Source organism: Cervus elaphus, chromosome 9 (genome assembly GCF_910594005.1).
Source record: "Cervus elaphus chromosome 9, mCerEla1.1, whole genome shotgun sequence".
In the NCBI taxonomy this organism is placed as follows: domain Eukaryota; kingdom Metazoa; phylum Chordata; class Mammalia; order Artiodactyla; family Cervidae; genus Cervus; species Cervus elaphus.
The window spans coordinates 72,955,723-72,971,711 of NC_057823.1; the positions used below are offsets into that span (position 1 = coordinate 72,955,723).

General features: G+C 46.0%; 1 protein-coding gene across 4 annotated transcripts in view; it reads right to left on the minus strand.

Annotated features, from left to right (window-relative positions):
• Nucleotides 1–15,989, minus strand: part of ATP10B (ATPase phospholipid transporting 10B (putative)) — a 360,994-nt gene that overhangs the window by 68,294 nt on the left and 276,711 nt on the right. For all 4 annotated transcript variants that reach the window (XM_043913467.1, XM_043913469.1, XM_043913468.1 and 1 more), the window contains 5 exons: nucleotides 14,210–14,316; nucleotides 10,074–10,205; nucleotides 6,208–6,335; nucleotides 3,676–3,928; nucleotides 2,298–2,536 (listed from right to left, as the gene is read on the minus strand). In XM_043913467.1, the coding sequence (XP_043769402.1) occupies nucleotides 2,298–2,536; nucleotides 3,676–3,928; nucleotides 6,208–6,335; nucleotides 10,074–10,205; nucleotides 14,210–14,316 (859 nt within the window). The remainder of the gene's footprint in view (nucleotides 1–2,297; nucleotides 2,537–3,675; nucleotides 3,929–6,207; nucleotides 6,336–10,073; nucleotides 10,206–14,209; nucleotides 14,317–15,989) is intronic.

Consider the following 15,989-nt stretch of genomic DNA (forward strand, 5'->3'; position numbering starts at 1 on the left):
AAACGTGCCTATGTCACAGCTGGAAGTGACCTTGCTGGTCAGCACAAGCGTCATATTCTTTGACTTTGAGAAGAGCCAGTGAAAGTTGTAAGCCAAGTATTTTCAGGTGATGAAACAGGGACAGAAAGAGGTTTAACACACTGCTTAAGGCCACCCAGCAAACCTCAGCAGAGTTAAAACCAGAGCCCACGTTTCCTGATTCTAGGCCCAGTGCCCACCCCACCCCAAACAAATAGCTGGGGTGCTATTGTCTGACTAACCCCAGATTTTCAGTCTGAAAATTTAGCAGTGCATAGAAGGAACACATCACCATCTTCCCCTGCCCAGGCAACAAGAATTGGATATTACTGTGTCAATTTCCTTATTGTTCATGAGTGAATTTAGCCAGAGCTGGACTTCAAATGTGCCAGCCAGGGCAAATCAATGACATTCAAGATCTGGAAATAGCTCATAGATGCATGTGTCCCTTTCAGTGACCATCAGCTAAGGGCCCTGAATAAAAGTTATACTGACTGAGTCAGGGCTGCAGTTTTTCCTGGGCTCTGAAATTTGTCAGACTGAACAGGGACCAATGAATCTGTGTATCCCAACTGATATCTACACAGGAAAGCTTCCTTTTTCTCCTGGAGGAGACATTCTCAGATACACAGGATGACTGTGGTTTCCAGAACCGAAAGAAACCAAAAGATACCAGCAGTGCAAGATTTAGTCCCTGTGCCCAAAGAGAATTCACTGAATTCATTGTCCAAACATTTAGGTAAAGAGCTGGGGGAAGAGCATTCCATTCAGAGGGGACGGAATTAAATCAGAGAAAGACTTGACAATATGCATATCCTATTGTTACTTCTTTGGGGAAAATCAAAGAGAAAAATAAAAAACAAAATATTCCCAGAGTCATCAATGGATCATTCTTCTTGAAGGTTTATAAGTATCATATGTCTTAACACATGACTATTTTTTATCCTTGCTATTGTTATGTTTATGTACATGATAATAACATAAATGTACAGAATGTACATTATTACATGCAGTATATAATTACATAAGTAAGTTAACTTTGTACTTACTTAAATTAGATAAACAACAAACCAGAAGATACAGACTCACAGAATTTCTTGTCACAGTCAGAAAACACAGTCCTGGGTAATAAATACTAGGTAGCAATGTAGAAAAGGCTTTTGATATCATGTCAGAATCCAAAAAAACAGCAGCTATAATTTATGTGTATGATGACTGCAAAAAATGTTAACACATGTAGTTTGTGTGAGTGTGTGTGTGTGTATAATGAGGGGAATGAAAGACTGGAACGAAATTCACCAAAATGGTCATTATGAAAATCTAATGTTCTAATAATGGGATGAGAGCACTTTTGGTCCCTCTGTGAGTATATGTGTCTTGTTCAAGCTAATGGGGGTCCCTGAGGCCTTCTCTGTAAGTATAGAAGACTCTGAATGATGTGTTCCCTAGAGGAAGAGCTTGATGCAGAGGACAGTGGAAGGGGACAGGAGTCAGAAGCCCTGGCGCTGGCCTTGGCTTCTAGGGCATGCTGCGTTATCTTGGGGAACTAACTCAGTTTCTTCACGTGCTACCTAGATGTTTAATGGTAACTGTCTCAGTGGATCAAATGTGAAGGGACTAAATGCAGAAAACCCCAAATGTGCAAATTTCAATATCCTAGGGGCCAAGCAGTTAGCCTAAGGGAAGGAGGTGGACTGGGTAAGTTTGACAGAGATGTCCTCTGCTTCATAACAACTTAAGACTCTCTGATTATCACAATAAATACATTCTCCCATTTTTCTTGAAACCTGTAAGCCTTATAGGTTCATCTTCCATTTTTCCACTTTATAGAAACAAGGACATGTCAGATCTCTCTCTTTCCGATCAACTGTATTTTGGAAAAATGTACATAGTGAACATGCTGCTGGGCCTCAGCGCAGGGATGGGTATAGAGAGAGGGGGTGGGGGGCATGATGAGCTGAGGTCGGCACTCCCAGGCTGGGGAGAGCAGACTTCTTAATTCAAACCAGTTATCACCACAGGGAAACACTGGCTTAGTGGGGAGACTTTTTCTAAATTCCATTTAGAAATCTCTCAATTTCAAGACATTGAACATTTGAAATTAATAGACTTGTACATGCCCAACAAAACCCATTCAGATTATAAACAAGACCAAGGGCTGCCATTTTGAGAGCAATTCAGGGTTTATACACCATTCTCTTTCGTGCCCTGGAGCCATCCCCTATCTCTCCTCAAGAAAGGTCACTTGCAAATTCAAAGAGTGAAAGGCAGGCACTTACTATGGAGCTGCTGAAGGCCACAGAAGGCTGTGAGATTTCACAGCGCCCCATAGACCTTTGTCGAGAGTGGCCCTGGATGGGTACACGGGCACTCTGGCTCCTCCTCAGAGGCTGGGACCCTCCTTGGCCCCTCACTGTGACTGGGCCCTGGTCCCTTCGGGCTGGGAAGGACAAACACCGGTATTGGGTCCACTCTTCACTGTCTGAGTCCAGCTCCTTTGGGGTCTCTAGTCGCTTAGCTGCAAGAAAGGAATCTTGTTATTGCATCAGTTGTACCTCGGCTAGATCATGGTTGGGGAGATGCTAGACTTTGGGGGTGAAGCTAAAAGCATGGTGTAAGAACATTATGCTGCTCTAGATAACAGACAGCTGGTTACCCTGACTGCTGAAAGTGGGGTGCAACTTGGTCACACAGGTTCAAATCCTGGCCCTCCTACTTCCTAGCTATGTGACTTTGAGCTTCGCATAACCCACGCCTCTACTTCCTCAATTAGGGGTTATAAAAACTATCCGATTCATTGTTTTGAAGACTTAATGATATAATGGTATGTATAAAAGACTTACTATATAATGATATAAAAGTGATAAGCATACTCTAAGTACTGGCAGCTGCAATTATTAAGACTAGAAGCTCCCGTGTACATCGTGACCGCTGTGGCCAAAGGGACTGGGCTGCCTGTGGTACCTTCTCTCTTCTCTTTCTTCATCCCTCCCACTCAAAAGGATGAAGAATGAAGGAAGTGGGGTGTGTGAGTGTGTGTGTGTGTGTGTGTGTGTGTGTGTGTGCGCGCATGCGTGCTGTGGGGGTAAGGAACCGAGGGGATCAGTCAGCTGTATCAGCCACCTTCAGTCCAGATGACAATCCAGGTATTTTCTAGCCATATCCCCTAAGGCAAAGCTTTGCGTCAGCAAACCCCAAGAGGTCAGTTAGCATGGAGGGCATTTCCTGATTGTATCCCATTCCACCATGTGCTTCCACCTGGGCCTGTCCTGTCAGGTAAGGTAACCTGAAAAATTCCTAAACTTTGGTTGCAGGACGGGAACATAATTTGGACATCTCCCCAGTGCATTCCTGACAGATAAAAATCTTGTGTGTCAATTGCGCCAGGCAAAGATCCACTGCGGACAAAGATCAACCAGCTGGAGGGCTACCCCACAGGAGATTACCCATAGCCTTCAGGAGCAAATAAAGTTTACAAGTGATAAGAACAGCACTGATCTGTGACAAGAAGGCCGCAGGGATACAGGAAGCTACTTCCCATAGAGCCACTCAGCCTTTGCCGAGAGCCAGGAGAATGGGTTTTAGTCACCACTCTCTTAGGAGAGCAGGGGTGATTTCTTTAGAAGAAGGGTGGGGCCCCCAGGAGCCCCCTCATACCATTTTCTTGGTGAGAATACTCGTGGCCCATGATGGTGCAACGCCGGAACACCATCTTGTTCTCGGTCAGCGTTCCCGTCTTGTCGGAGAAGATGTACTGGATCTGACCCAAGTCCTCAGTGATGTTGAGGGCTCGACACTGAATGGACAAGTCAGTCTCTTCGTCATACAGGTCAAGGTCATTGTGCAGGAAGAAGACTTGCCCGAGCTTCACCAGCTCAATGGACACGTACAGGGAGATTGGGATCAGTATCTGTGGGGAGATTGAGTCCCACTGTGTCAGATAAAGAGGCTGGTCTGCCATCTCAGGACCTCCCTGAGTGATAGCATAGCAAAAGCATTTCATGAAAAGTTGAGGTCAGCTCACGCAGTGGGTTTTCTCTGAGAAATTAAAGCTCAGTGACCTCATGCCTGCCTTGGGATCCTTAGGAGAACCTGAAAAAGACATAGGCCTTCCTGAGCCAGGAATATTTGGCATGGGGTAGACACTCACCACTGCTTGTTTAATAACTGAGCTGAAGGGATAAGGAGCTCTAGTTAATTTACAGAGTCGTGTTGGGTTTAGGTGTGTGGCAAAGTGATTTAATTCTCTCTCTATAACATTGTATATACTTTTTCATGTTCTTTTCCATCACAGTTTATTACAAGATATTGATAATACTTTATACGGTAGATTCTTGTTATCTGCTTTATATATGATAGTGTGTATCTGCTAATCCCAGACTCCTAATTTATGTCTCCCCCTCTCTTTTCCCTTTGGTAATCCTAAATCTGTTTTCTATTCAGATTTATTGTTGATCACTGCCCACTGATGTAGCTCAGATGGTAAACAATCTGCCTGCAATGTAGGAGACCTGGGTTCAATCTGTGGGTCAGGAAGATCCCCTGGAGAAGGCAACCCACTCCAGTGTTCTTGCCTGGAGAATTCCATGGATAGAGGAGCCTGGTGGGCTACAGTCATGGGGTCACAAACAGTTGGACACGACTGAGTGACCAACACACACACACAAATACTGAGTGCTGTTTTGGGTCCTTCAAAGGGCAATGAGCAGAAAAAAGCCCTGGCCTTGAAGACCTCCCATTCCAGTAAACAGAGAAGTCTATATTGAGTGGTGGCAAGTCTCATGAAAAAAAAAAAGAATAAAGAAAAGTGAAAAGAGTGAAGGTTGGGAGGGCGTCTTTCAGAAACCACAACCTTTGTGCTGAGACCTGAAGAAATGAGGGTGTGAGCCTGAGGTTATCTGTGGGAGGAGGCATGTTCCATGCAGGGCACGGGCCGGCAGCTGGGTGTCTGTAGGGCCGGGGCGAGAGTCGGCAGGCGTGTGTGCCAGTGTGTGGGAGACAGCTCGAGATGTGGTCCCCGAGGGAGCGGGGCCCAGATCACTTAGGCCTTGTCGGTCGCCTCAGAACTTTGTATTCCCCTTTGTATTTATTTCACTTTTGGTTATGAAACCATCAGAGGGTTCAGGGCAGAGATAGAGCATGACTTCCTCCTCACATTTAAAAAGGGTTACTTTGCTCCATGAATGAATGAACTATTGAAGGAAAAAAGTTGCCAGTTGGAGGACCAAGAAACATGCTCAAGGACTGTAAGAACTCATACAGATGGGGTTTTGTCAAAACAAAACTACAACTTCCCCTATCTTTTCATAGACTGTAATTCTTATTGGGCCTGAGGTTTTTTTTTTTTTTTTTAAATCTCTCTATACCTCACTGCATGTGTTTACCTATGCTGCTGCTGCTAAGTCGCTTCAGTCGTGTCCAACTCTGTGTGACCCCATAGATGGCAGCCCACCAGGCTCCCCCATCCCTGGGATTCTCCAGGCAAGAACATTGGAGTGGGTTGCCATTTCCTTCTCCAATGCATGAAAGTAAAAAGTGAAAGTGAAGTCGCTCAGTTGTGTCCGACTCTTAGCGACCCCATGGACTGCAGCCTACCAGGCTCCTCCGTCCTTGGGATTTTCCAGGCAAGAGTACTGGAGTGGGGTGCCATGGCCTTCTCCAGTGTTTGCCTATAAGTAGGGGCTTTTCTTACCTCTCTCTTACAGATACTCTGTCTTTTGTCTTTTTTCTCCTATATATAGTCCTGGTTCTTCTTCAATCTAACAAATATGAAAACACTAACCTGTGGTTTCTTTCTCTGAATGCTTGGGGCTCGAAAGTTCTGTCATTGTTTGTGCTGTGTTATCTTTGTGGTTCTCAGGTCAGAAGGTTCACCAGTTCTAGACCTGGCAGGAGGACAGGCACCCATGGATCTCTGTTGCAATCTTACTTTTAAATACAAGAGTCTGATAAATATTTCCCTCTGTTATTATCTGAGGCCAAGGTCCCCTCCACAAGGCAGGGCTGGTCCTGACATTATACCAGATATGAATACTTTCAAAGACTCATAAGAAGCAATAAATGTTTTCTCATCTCAGTCCAGTTAGTTCTTTCTCAGGGTCAGTACTGAGATTTCTTTTTTTTTTTTGCAAAGTTGTACAGGTGTTGGCTGTAGGTCTTTTGAGCCCTGAGTTGGGGAGGACCTCCTACCTGGAGCAGGATGATCATGGTGAGGAACATGTAGAAGCCCCCAAGGGCAAGGGGAAGGTAGTTGCCGTTGGCGTCTGGCACGTCAAAGGGAGGGTGTTCTGTGAAGGTTCCATTCCAGAGGCTGTGACCTGAGAGGAGGCAAAGCAAAGTATGAGGCACAATCTCCACGTAATCCTAAACTGGCCAGTTACATCAGCCCTTCCCTGACCTACCGCCAGAAATCAGTGTGCTTTGGAGGAGCACATCCTTGTTCTATATAACACTGTGTGTGTGTGTATTCATTTAGCTCTAAGGTGGTCCTTCATATACCATACATTTCAATCTCTCCTCCTAGTAGAGAAGACTAGCATGGTGATTATTTAGATTTTGTTTAAGTCCTATTACACAGGAGTTGGAAATAGAGAAAGGGACAAGAATTTGTTTGTTTTTTCCCTAATGCACCCACCCATCCAATCATCCATCCCTCAATCCATCCATCCACCCACCCACCCAGCTCTCAACTGTTTACTCACTCCTCCCTGCTTCTTTCCTTCCCTCTCTTTATCCAAAATTTATTAATTCAAAAAGGAGTTGGTCCTACTTCTTGTCTTTGAGGAGTTCCCTACCAAGTCAAGGAGTCTGATGTAAAGATACAAATCTCACGTGGCATGAGCTAGATCCTGGAATGCTATAAGAGCCCATAGCAACAGCCTCAGATACAGACTGAACCCTCTGTTTCTCTAATTATAAATGGGGATAGCAACACATATCAAGTGCAGATTGATAAGTGCAACTGGCACTGATCTCTCTGAATCTCAGCACCCTTATCTATCAATTAGTAACAGTACCTTCCCCATGCGGTTATTGTGAGAACAGGATTGCCCTATGTGTATAATGCTCTCGGCTCCAGGGCAGAAACTATAGAGAATAAAAGGCAAAAAGGATGCCACCCTGCCCCTAAGATACTTCTTTGCCCAAGAGGTTGGGCCAAATACCATCATACCCAGTAGAATAAAGGAGGCTTATAGATGTGAGGTTAAGGGCCAAATATATGGTACAGAGTAAGATCACTGGCTTTCAGAGGAGCTAGAGATCATGAAAGAAATCAGAGCAGGCTGCTTAGAGGAGGAGGCCTGGAGGGATTCTGAAGCCCAGGTGGGTACTGGGTGATCAGAAAGGCCTGGGGAGGACACTCTAGACAAATAAAAAAGAAATTCCATCTTCATACATTAAAGTAATGAAGTGAAAGTCGCTCAGTTGTGTCTGACTCTTTGTGACCCCATGGACTATACAGTCTTTGGAATTCTCCAGGCCAGAATGCTGGAATGGGTAGCTGTTCTCTCGCCAGGCTCCTCTGTCCGTGGGATTCTCCAGGCAAGAATACTGGAGTGGTTGCCATTCCCTCCTCCAGGGCATCTTCCCAACCCAGGGATCAAACCCAGGTCTCCCACATTACAGGCGAATTCCTTACCAGCTGAGCCACCAGGCAAGCCTGGTAAAGTAAATGTGTGATAAATAACCCTGGAATGATGCTCATTTGAGAGCCATCACCTCCTACAGGAGCCATGTTTTAATTAGGTGCCAACAGAGGCCTGTCACTCTATGAGTTGTTATTCTCAGACAAGAGAATCCTGCCCCTCCCCATTACTTTCTTGAAGTATTTCTTATTTTGGGCAATCTACCAAGCTGCTTCTGGTTTGCCTGAGTCTTGTCTAACTCTGTGACCTTTTAATCATTAACTTCCTTTCTCTAGAGACATAGTGACATGATCCTCAATGTCCTTCCCAGGTTTTACAGTCCCTAAAAAACCTTCCCCAAACAGAGTCAAGAGTTTTGCAGCATCTCTGGGGACACGGATGGACCACAAAACCAATCGGTGGTTTTCTTGTTTGCCGGCTTCTGCTCCCAGCAGGTACTGCCCTTCCAGCTTTGAGCCCCTCTCGGAGTGCCCTGAGATATACCTGGGAAGTGCATTCTTTCAAAACTCTAGGCCATGCACAAGACTAAACCTCACTGTCTTCACTGTGGTGACACATAAGAACTTTGTGGGCTGAGCAACGTTTTGGGCCTTGGACACTGTCTTTTAAAAACAGTGATGAGGACTTCCCTGGTGGTCCAGTGTCTAAGATTCTGTGCTCCCAATGCAGGGGGCCTGGGTTTGATCCCCAGTCAGGGAACTAGATGCCACATGCAGCAACTAAAACCTGGCACAGTCAAATAAATATAAAGAAATATTAAAAAGAAATAGTTTCTAAAAAATAAAGTATAACAGCAGTGATGCGTGAGATTTCTGACAGAAGCAAGTGAAGATCAAACACGACAGCTGCTCCCAGGTGCAGAGTCGGCAGGGGGCTCTGGACTCAGCATATGAGTTCTTCAATTTGATCCTCCCTGCTTCTTTTACGGCCTCCTTTAGGGTACCAAGAACCATCCTTAGTGCTAAGCCATTAAAGGGGAGAGTAACGAGGAGGATCGTACTCACTGCCCGGCCTACCCTCCAAGGATCAACTGGAATACCTCCTCCCACAGCGGTCTACACTGGCTGTGGTAGAACCTGACCATAGCCTGCTTCTGTTCAGGGTTCCACCCTTGGCCTTGTTCTTGCCAAACAGCCAAACTCTCCTCTGCAAAAGAATGATCTTCCCTCCTGCCACTGTGCTTTGTCTGTGCTGTCCATAGGGTAAAGCGCCCTCTCTTCTTTCACAGGTACCGGCCCCATCCTGTCCCTGCCACCTCCCTCTTCTGGTGAGAATCAGCTCCAGCAAGACTTCCTTCCTCGATGCTCCCATAACACCGCAGTAGGCTGAATAATGTCCCGTAAGTTGTCTGTGTGCTTGACCCGGGGCCCTGTGAACATGCAAAAGGGACTCTGCAGACAGGATTGAGTGAAGGGCCCTGAGACGGCGAAGAGGAGCCTGGATTAGCCGGATGGGCCTGATGATGGAATTACAAGTGTCCTCATAAAAAGGAGGCACAGGGAGATAAGCCCACAGACAAGGAGAAGGAGATGTGAAGTAAGGCGCTTTGAAAACAAAGGCGTGTATGTGTGTGTGTCCTCATTCGCTTAGTTGTATCTGACTCTTTGTGACCCCCTGGACTGTAGCCCTCCAGGCTCCTCTGTCCATGGGATTCTCCAGGCAAGAATACTGGAGTGGGTTGCCATTTCCTTCTCCAGGGGATATTCCTCACCCAGGGACGGAACTCGAGTCTCCTACGACTCCTGCATTGGCAGGCAGATTCTTTACCACCTGGAAGTCCTGAAAATCTCCCAATGCCGCAAATGCAGAAACCCAGGTGGCCAGTAGAAACCAAAAAGACAAGGGGCTGCTTCCCCCACAGGGTCTCCAGAAGGAGCCGGTCCTGCAGGCACCCTGGTCTTAATCCAGTGAAACTGATTTTGGACTTCTGAACCCCGGATATGTAACAGAATCAGCTAGTGTTGTTTTAAACCACTCAACTTGCGTTAACCTTTTACAGCATCACTAGGAAACGGACGCAGTACCTGCTGCCGCCCTCACTGAATGCGCCAGATGCTGTTACTGATTCTGTTCTCAGGCTGGACTCGTTCCTGCTGGACTCTGAGGACAGTCCTGTGATTGATTCGTCTGTTACCCTCTCTGGGTCAGGGGGTGCCCGGGTTCAGGAAGTATTTCCTGAATAGACAGATGACAGATGCTCTTCCTACTCTTTAGGGCACACAAAACTTTCAGAACGATGTCACCTGCATTTTCGGCTGAATGGGCACCCTGTTAAATACGGAGTAGGCTTGCTTTTTTTTTTATTAACTTCTTTTTGCACATAAGGAAACTGAGGCTCTGTGTTGAGGCAACTGGCACAAAAGAAACAGAAGATGCCTGTGGGGTTGTTCTTTCCAGAACATTCCATACCTACAGCTCCAACGAGGCACATGAGGAAGAGGATGCCGATGCAGGAGAAGATGTCTCTGTTCATGCGCCGCTCGATCTTGCTGCGTTTGTACCGCGGGCCGCTGTTGTTCAGCATGGCTTTCGTTTCATGGCCTTTGAGGGAAAAGTAAGATCGTCAGTCTTTGGCCCCCTGTTTGCCTCTGGATCTTCCTGCAGGATAGTTACCTCTGTGCAGGGCAGGGACAGAGTGCAGACGGAGAGAACAGATGTGTGGACACAGGAAGGGGCTTGGGGTGGTGGGATGAAACAGGAGAATAAGATTGATATGTATGCACTACCGTGTGTAAACAAGACAGCTAGTGGGAAGCTGCTCTGTAGCACAGGCAGCTCAGCTCAGGGCTCGCTGATGACCCAGAGGGGTGGGATGTGGGGGGTGAGGGGGGGATACATTATACAATAAAGTGTACACAAATGGCTGATTCATGTTGTTGTATAGCAGAAATTAACACAACACTGTAAAAGCAATTCTACTCCAATTGAAAAAAAGAAAAACAAACAAACCTAAAAAACTAAAAAAACAAGAGAGGCTTCATCCTCTAACCTGGATGTGTCCTGGCATAGGGAGGTTCTGGGAACAGCTGGAGAGACCTCACACAATTGGTCAGCAGGTTTTTCTGGAATAACCCCTACCTGCCGGACATGGTGGGCGGGAGGGGGCATAGACCAGACTCCCGTGCACAGGCTTTGTCCTACACAGCTCAAGAGGTAGCCCTCACTGTGTAGCTGTCACAGATTTGTAAGCCTCTTAGGACACATTTCTAGCAAACGACAGAAGGCTGTCTTGAGGAAGGGCCATCTTCTAATTTGCACAAAGGGGCTGCTATGGGTTAGTGGTAGGATACAGTAGTTAAGACAGATGATTCACATGCTGGTGAGAATACACAGGCAAACAAGTAAATAAGGTCATCACAGTTGGTGATAAGTCCCATGAAGTAAACAATAAATAAGGGCTAAAAAAATGAAAGATGCTGCTAGAGAGCATGGTCAGGGAAGGCTTCTCAGAGGAGGTGACAATTAAGGGAGATATGAATAGAGAGAGAAAAGTTGGAAGAAAAGGGCTTTGGGCTGGGGAACAGTCTATGCCAAGGCCCTGTGGCAGCACTGTACTCGAGGCCAGTCATTTTCATGCTTGCTTCTTTGCTAAGGTGTTTATTGCTTGTGCAAGAGTGTAGTGACCAAAGGCCTCCACCCCAGCATTAACTCTGGGCAGCTCCTCTCCTGTCTCGGAGTTCTGCATAAAATTTTGTTCAAAGAAAAAATAATAAAATTTAAAAACTACTGAATCTTATCCAGTCGCCCCTCTGCACCAGTTGGAGAAACCCATGGCGGAAGCATAGGAGGGACCTGATCCAGGTGAAAGGATACATGAATATCAGAGCTGCATGGAGAACCCAGGATGCTGATCCCCACTCTATTTCTCCTTCTACTGCCCCTGGAACCCAAGTCACCCAGCTAAGAGCTGACAGTCTAACTAAGCCTTGTCTTTAAACAGAGCCTTTCCTTTGGGGCTGCTAAATTTTAATTACTGTGCCATACCCCTCAGAAGACAAATTAAAAGACACCAGTCACATGTTTCCTGTGCAAAATGAAAGAGAACCAATATATCAGCTCTAGCAGCGAGTGGTTTAATGCTGTTTAGCTGGTGGCCTTGTGGATTTAAAGTGGCAATGAAACTGCAGGAGTGAGCACGCGCTGGGCTTATGTCAGACTCAGTTGCTGCAGTTGTTCAAGGGCTGCCACAGCTGTGGTCCCTGCCTGCCCTGGGCTCACCCCGTTCACCCATGCCTCACTTCCTAAGGCTCCTCTGCTCCTTTGGCAAAATGTGGTCTCATGGGGGAGGCAGCATGGTGTGGTGGAGAGAACGTGGGCTCCAGTGTCTGACAGAGCTTGGCTCTCAGGCACTTGGCCTTGGGTTGGAGGGAATTAATCTCAGGAGACATGTGACCTTGGTGGAATTAAGCCTTTTGTATTTCAATTTCTCATCTGCAAAATGAGATATGATGGTTGCATGCTCTGGGATAAGGGAGTGAACTGATACACATAAAGTACCTAAACTAGTTTCTGGGACACAGTAGGGCCTCAATAAATGTCTGCAGTGAGGAGCATACGCCTCCATGCAGAATTTCTTCCTTCTGGAAAACTTGAAAGCTTTCTTTGCCTTTGATCCTGAGGTGCTCCTGTTATGTCCATCTATACCATCAAGGCAGAGAGTACAGCTCCCCGACCAGTCATTCTCTACAGGGCACTTTGTTCCCCAGGGGACATTTGGCAAAGTCTTCAGAAATTTTTGGTTATCATCTTTGAGGAGGTGGCACTAATGGCATCTAGTTGGCAGAAGCCAGGGCTGCTGCTAAACATCCTATAGGATGCCCCCCTCCCCCCACAAAGAACAATCTGGGACAAAAGTCAACAGTGATGAGGTTGAGAACCCCTGCTCCAGATGACAACACTTAACACCATTAGTACCATTTTTGCTCACGTTTTTTGAGACCCTGATGTGTGCCAGGCTAGTGTTACGCCCTTTTCACAGATCATCTCACTTGAACTTTACAATCCAATGAGAACAGGTCATCAGTGCCTTTTGTGTGGAAAGCTTGACCAGCTTTTCAGGAACTTGCAGCCAAGGGCTGGTTTAGTGTGTGTGGAAGTCCCTCAGTCCTGTCTGACTCTGCGACTGCATGGACTACACGGTCCATGGAATTCTCCAAGCCAGAATACTGAAGTGGGTAGCCGTTCCCTTCTCCAGGGGATTTTCCCAACCCAGGGATTGAACCCATGTCTCTGCATTGCAGGCAGATTCTTTACCAGTTGATCTTCTAGGGAAGCCCAGGGCTGGTTTAGCCCCAGGCAGTCTGACTCTTGGTAACCATGATTAACTCCCTCTCTGCCTGCCCTCTCATAGGCCACTCCCGTCACCCACTCAGAGCTCTGCTTCTGCTCAGGCAGAGAAGAAAACTCAGTTTATGAGGGTGTTTTGGTGGGGCAGGGATTATTGAAGGGGTCGTGTTTAGTAAGTCTGCCAGACAGCACTGAACTCCACTGTCAAAGATCCTTGAAAGCAGTGACCTGTGTTGACAAATAAAACATCCCTCCCCCAAATTAGAGAAAGCCAGCTAGACTGTGACACTATCAAAAAAAAAAACAAAAAAAAAAAACCCCTACTTTTCTCTCACAGTCTGCCAAAGGGAGTCATAGGGTAGATTGATGTGTTAGTGCTCTTCCATGTCTAACAAAGGTTGGATTCTATGCAGGCCAAAACATACCAACTAAAACTAAACAAAATATTACAAGGTGTCCCAGTGAGTGGAAGATCCAGAGAAGCTTATTTTGGAGAGTTCCAGGGGAGGTAGACACTCGAGGGAGACTGTGTTACCTCTATAGATGTTTGCAGTTGTTCACGTAACAACAGACATGTACTGAGCACCCATGGGCGCCAGGTGCTAGGTACTGGGGATTCAGCCGTCCCAAGACCCCCTCCAAATCCCATTATGAGAAGTGCTGCTGTTGCCTTTTTTCAAGGGGAAGCAAAATCAAAGTGCAAAGAAGAGACAGACCACCATACGCGGAGCCACAAAATGAATAAAGCTAATAATAAAAGCAACTGTGAAAACAACAACCAAGACTCATCGTGCCCTCATGTGCCACACACGGCACCAGGTGCTTTCTATGTCTGGGTCACTGTACTCTCACGAGCGCTTCATGAGGCAGATAGAGATGTTATTCCCATTGTACAGATGAGGACACTGAGGCACACACGGTGATGTTGCTAAGTTTAGTGAGGTTACTCCTCAAGCTCAAGAAGATGCTCTTCATCCCACCTGTGGTTAGTGTCACAAAACCGTTAGGGATGCATGAGTCCCCCTCCCCATGTCATCCAGATGAGTGACAGTGACTCAGAATCGAACTAGGTCTCCTGTGGACCAAGTGAGCCGCTGTGATTCCAGCCTCAGTTTGCTTTCCCTTAGAAATGGGAAATCACATGACTCTACCCCTTAGAAGTGATGTGAGCTCCCACCAACTAAACATGAATTTGGAGGAAGTTTTGGAGGAAGGAGGAGAAAGGGCAGGGACAGAGGAAAGTGTCCAGGGACAATAACCTGTGTAGATGACAATGCCAACAGCCACTTCAGTGTTTCTGATGGTGCAGCCTCGAAGCAGAAGACTCTCACTGCCAAACCCAGTCCTGGTCTGATCGGGATGTTCCCTGGAGATGATGAAAGACAGGAACAGTTTGGTGGCCACTCCACACTTTCACGGGTTAGTGTCTCAGAATTAGAGGTGGTGAGTGAACACGATCCCTCTTCTCCCTCTTCTTCAGAAGAGCAATATTAACTTGGAGACTAATTCCCATATTTAAATGCAAGATTTCATTGGTCCTAGGACACCTAATGGGGACTGGACCATCAGAGGAGAACTACCCATCCCTAAGGATGTGATTTTGCCTAAAAGGCAGAACTCCGATGAGGAAGATTCAAAGCGGTTTTAGGGGCCAAATGTGTGGGAACTGGCTCTGAGCCTGCAAGGATAGGTGCTGTGCGCCCTGAGGCAGTGTTCACACACCCACTGCCACCCAGCTGCTGGATCTGCACCCACACAAGTGGAACGTCCAAGTCTGCAGAGGACAAAGGACAGTCCCACCTCTCTTATCACGAGACGATGAGGAAGGGCAGCCCACAGGTTCCCCTCTTGGCCTCTCGCCTGTGCTATCCTGTTGCTCCATCCTCATAAAATAAACAGGCCTCACGGCAGGAGGACCAGGGGCCTTTGTGCAACATCCTGGGAGGAGGCTTCTCAAAGGGGAGATCCGTAGAGTTCTTCCCTTCTTCTAGACTCAGGAAGCATCACAATTTCCCACTTAACTCTAGACACTTCTTAGTCAACCCACACCGGGGTTGACTCGGTATCTGGTCCTCATGCAGTCCTGATGCCCTCCCTCTCTGAGATCTTTAGGAACTTAAAATATAACTTCCTCACAACATTGGGGAGAACAGAAAAGTGATCATCTGAACCCTAATGGATTTTCTCTCCTCCTAACTCTTTAATATTTCATTTCTCTAGGTCCAGTTATGTTTCCTATGTATTAAATAATGGTTGTGACAACCTTAGAAGGTAGGTCGTGTCTCATACCCATTTTAAAGATAGGGAAACTGAGGCAGTCATAGTACATGGAAGAAAGGGGATTCAAATCCAGGAAGTCTGGCTCCAGAATGCTACAATACCACCCAACACACTCAGAATAATTCTTTACTGTGTTTATTAACTATATTACTTACATGATTTTATTTGACTCTTCACAGCTCTGGGAAGTTAGCAGGGTGATTATCCTTGCTTATGAGAAAGTTGAAACTCAGAGAGGGTGAGAGATCTTTCCAAGTACAGACTTCCAGGACATAGGACTTCCCAGGACTTGGGAACCCAGTCCTCAAACACCAAGCCTCATGTGATTTTCACTACATTGGAGTTCTTATAGTAGCACCCCATTAATTTATATTGAATCAGTCATTTCCATTTGCAATTCTTTTGAATTTAACAAGGAAATATCTTAGTTTATCTCTGTTAATCCTTTCTAGCACTTATTTACCTAGTTTTTTAACACAGAAGAGGTTTTGGTAGTAGTCTGTAGTTAGAGTAAAATAACTGTTTTGATTTCATTTTACTAATTTTACTGTTATAAAATTTATACATGGAAAGCTATACTGCCATAAATCTATGGCAAGCTATATACAGCAGTGATACCAGTTGCCCATAGTGCCAGTAACATAACTTTTTCTTCTGAAATAAATTAAGAGAAAAATAAGCCAATTAAAAATTTGTAATATATAGTGTTTATGAATGTGATACAAATCATAAAGGTGCTCTGAGAATGGCTGAAGTTGA